The sequence below is a fragment of the Loa loa genome (genome assembly GCF_000183805.2).
Source record: "Loa loa unplaced genomic scaffold supercont3.667, whole genome shotgun sequence".
Taxonomy (NCBI): domain Eukaryota; kingdom Metazoa; phylum Nematoda; class Chromadorea; order Rhabditida; family Onchocercidae; genus Loa; species Loa loa.
The window spans coordinates 1-4,431 of NW_018108847.1; the positions used below are offsets into that span (position 1 = coordinate 1).

The 4,431-nt window shown below is 29.2% G+C and overlaps 1 protein-coding gene across 1 annotated transcript; it reads left to right on the forward strand.

The window, feature by feature from the left end:
• Positions 1–342: 342 nt before the first annotated feature.
• On the forward strand, positions 343–1,163 carry LOAG_09124 (zinc finger protein; the record flags this gene model as incomplete). Its single annotated transcript, XM_003144652.1, has 2 exons — positions 343–441; positions 543–1,163. 2 exons carry the CDS (start codon positions 343–345, stop codon positions 1,161–1,163), a joined length of 720 nt encoding a protein of 239 aa, XP_003144700.1.
• Positions 1,164–4,431: the final 3,268 nt, after the last annotated feature.

Genomic DNA, 4,431 nt, shown 5'->3' on the forward strand with positions numbered 1-4,431 from the left:
AAAATATCGTGTTAAGAGAGATTTTGGAATTTCACGACGGACCTATTAATAAGCATTTTTTTTTAAGAAACAAAACATTCTTATTAAATTTGTAACTATGAACATTGTGAAGACTTCGTTTTGGAACGCTTACCACCAATTTACAACCTGAATAACTTCTTATGCTTATCGTTCAAGTAAGAAATGCAATTATATTATACTAACAACAAATCGAAACTATCCACTATTTCAATGTTAATATATTTGTGAAAACATTTACCGGAAGAAATTTTTCCATTACGTAACTGTCAAACAGCAGGAGATCATATTTCTTATAAGTAACCATTTATTACACCAGTTAACATGAATGTTTTTCAGAATAGGCGAGAAATTACTCGTACCAATATGTACTTCATCTATTTCGCTTTCTTCTTCCTCCAACTAAGCAGCATTCAAACTACGGTAAGTTCATTTGAAGTTAAAAATACAACGCAATGCTATAGTATTTCGAAAATTTCAAATTTTCGACACAGTATGAGATTGATAATTTCATATAATTTGAGGAGACGCAAACGGAACAAACAGAGCCGTTGGATTCATCACTGCAAAAATTGAGTAGAGAACAAGCGCCAGATTTGTGCTTATTAGCCGAGGTAGCCGCTAAAATATATACAGATGAATTTGAAGATCAAGATTTAATAGTGAAAGAAGTGGGTGCTGAAAGAAAAAGAAAAAGTACGGAAGAAATCCCAGGGAAGGAACTGAAAAGGAATAAACCGCAGTGTGCTCCATGGCAAAATGAAGTAGCAAGTAAGGAAGATGTGGAAGCTAATACCAGTAAGAAGCTTCACATTTGTCCGACATGCAACAAAACCTTCTCTTATCCATCAAAGATGATAGTTCATATGAGATCTCATACTGGTGAGAAGCCGTACGATTGTCTCACATGCAACAAAAGCTTCCCCCATTCATCAACTTTGAACGACCATATGAGAATTCATAGCGGTGAGAAGCCGTACGTTTGCTGTATATGCAACAGCAGCTTCGTTCAATCATCGAATTGGAAGACACATATGAGAACTCATACTGGTGAGAAGCCGTACGTTTGTCCGATATGCGGCAGGAGTTTCTCTCAATCATCAAGTGGGAAGAGACATATGAAAACTCATACAGGTAAGTCTTAAAATTATCCGTTATGCGAGAAAAGTCAATAAAAGGAGCGATATTTGAAAAAACACATAACAACTCACAACAAAAATAGGCCGCTCTTCAACTGTACTGTCTGTGGTAATGGCTTCCTAAACCTTAAATCTTCTTTGAAATCACACAAGAAAACTTATGAAAGTGGCTGAAATGCGCATTTTATGCTGAAATAGCATTGTTTTGTTGATTATAAGTTATGTTTCTGTACTCAGTCCTTATTTTAATGATAAAAAAAGTTATTTTATTGATATTTTTATCTCATATGCATAAGATCCTTATCTTAATGATAACATTCTATTACTGTTATTATTTATCGATTGTTTATACGTTATTCATTTTTTTATCACATATGCATAATAGTATCGTTCTCTTTCCATCCTTTTGCTGTTTCTTTCATTTTAGTGAATAAAATTATCAGTTTTGTATTTCCTTGCAGATCTGCTAAATTACTTTTTCGTTATTTGCGCACACATAATAAGTAACTGGCATGCTATATGCAAATAAACATGACTGTTAGTTGTGGTCTCATGTCATTTCATAAGATCACCCGTTATCAATCCCTATCCTATGTTCCATCGACGATAAGCACTTCATTTGAGCTATTTAAAGCAACGTTTCATTTAGTTGGGATATTTGATAATCCAATCCAGCTACTAAATTATATCAATTCAATGAAAGCAAACTATGCGAATTGTTTTGTCCAATTAAGTAACATTCAAACTGCAATAAGTTTATTTAATGTTTACGAAAAAGATTCTTACCTGGAGGAAAAGTTCCACCCGAAAGTTAGTTTTTAGTATCTTAAATAAAATAAAGGAACTGTCAACATGCCAACTTATGATGATTAAATATGATAATTAAATACAACGATTAGCTTGTGATAACTAAATGAGATGGTTGAATATATTTATTAGCTTATAATGATTAGAAATGATAATTAAATACAGTGATTGGTCCACACTTAATCATTATGAGCCAATGATCAGCTCATGATGATTAAATTGAAAGATTGATAATTAAGTGCACTTAATTGATTAGTTTAACAAGTAAATTTTAAAAAACAAAATATAATCTATTTAGAACTTCCACATGCGGATTTTCAATAGCTTTAGCACACATTACAGAACGGTAATCATTATACGGTAGATTTGTCGGTATATTTACTCTAGCAAATGTTGTTGAAAATAGCCAAGGATTAACTTGAATAAGTTCATTTGCTTCAAATCCGAAATATTCGAAATTTTTGTCAAAAATTCCCTATTCCATACATCCATTATATTTCTTTCAAATATTTGTTCGGTTGATATTTCTGTAAAAAAAAATAAAACAAAAAAAAATGAAAATTATTTTTTCCTAAATTTGAAAATGGAAAACATTTCATGAATGAGAAATTTTGATTTGAAAAAGAAGAAGAAATAGAAAGCTAATTTATTCACTTAACCATGTTTTGGTTTGAAATTGCTTTTGCAGAAATTTTATATTTGCTTTGTGGTGGAATTCAATAGGAATCGGTGCAATTTATTGCAATTGTTACATAACCCGAAAAACAAATTGAGCTAAAATTTGTTGTTTATAATTATTTGAAAAATTTTCCCAAAATATCCTTACAAAATTCATAGCCAAATAAACCTTCATCAAAAAATAATCATGATAATGATTTGTAATGGTTGAGTGATGATTGATAGATAACAATTGGATTTTTTTTACAAAAACTGATATTTAACGAAATGCAGTCAAAAAAAAGCACAAGATGGTTTCCTCATTTTTTTCCGGAGACTTTAAGCAATTTCAGCAATGTTTCTGAAATTGTCAGTTTAAATAAATTTCAATTTTCAACAAATTTTCGGGGATTTGCAACAAATTTCATGGTTGGAAGTAAATTACAATTATTTTTAGGAGATAAATGTTTTAATTAAACTTACAATTAGATTAAATTTCATCGTAAAATAATTATAATAATGATTACTCTGTGATAAGCACTGGTAGATGAAGATTTCATCATCATCATTAACTTCAATGATCAGTTAAATGGACAGGTGATAGTGAACCTACAAAAATGAGTTAGAATTACTTGTTGCTTTCAAATTATGAGAATAATAAATTCGGAAAACTTTTATTAACCTTATTGAAATTAAACAAAATAGAAGGAATGGTTGTTTGTATTAATGAAAGTTGCATTTAAATATTTTCAGGTGTTATCGTTTATGCAAGTAATTTGATTATTTTTCAATGGAAGGAAAAAAAAAAGATATTCCTCAATAAATGTGTCATATTATTGTCATAAAATTTCTTTGCGGTACTTTGAAATGGACAAATGATTCAATTATGTATTCAATTACCAATTATGTAAAACGGATGAAATCAAATTTGGAAAAAAAAAACAGAAAACATGCGTCAAAACAAAAAAAAAAAGCATACATCGGAAAAAAAAAACTAATTGATCCTTCATGCAAATAATGCAAATAATTTGATCATTTTTCAATAGAAGAGGAAAAAAGGGCATACATATCATATTATTTGCGGCCCTTTAAATGAATGAATGATTCAATTACGCCGATTAGGTAAAAGAGAAGAAATCAAATTTGGAGGCAAAAAAACATACATCAGAAAAAAAAAAATTAATTGATTTTGAATGGATACAGAACGTATTAAATGATGTTGAATGATTGCGTTAAACGGATGCGGAACGCATTAAATGACTGACGTTGAACGGATATGGAACGTATTAAATGATAGTGAATAGTTACGGAACATATCGAATACTAATGAGGATAACTTATCTTCGCAATTGAATGCTTTAATTCAGTCCAATACATGGTATTTTATAACTGATTAAATATTATCTAAAATCATGAAATACATTTTTTTATCCACGAATTTAATTTAATTTAATTTGTTACTGATTTTGGAATTACAATTTCAAAATGTTTCACAAATCAAAAATTTCGTAGCGTTTTTGAAATGTTCCGGAGCAAAATTATAATTTTAAAATTTTCAAATTATAATTTTAATCCACTATACATATTTTAAAATAATGTTGGTTTTATTTCCTTTTTTTTATTTTTGTACATTTTATATTATATTGAACAGCTATTTTTTTGGGACTATTTACATCTATTATTTGCATATCCGAATTTCTCTTAAATTCCTTTGCTTTATACTTATATATTTCGCAATTAATTGACCGTCAACTAATTAACACATTCTTATTGTACATTCATGTTGTCGCCAAAAATTTGACATAGCTTT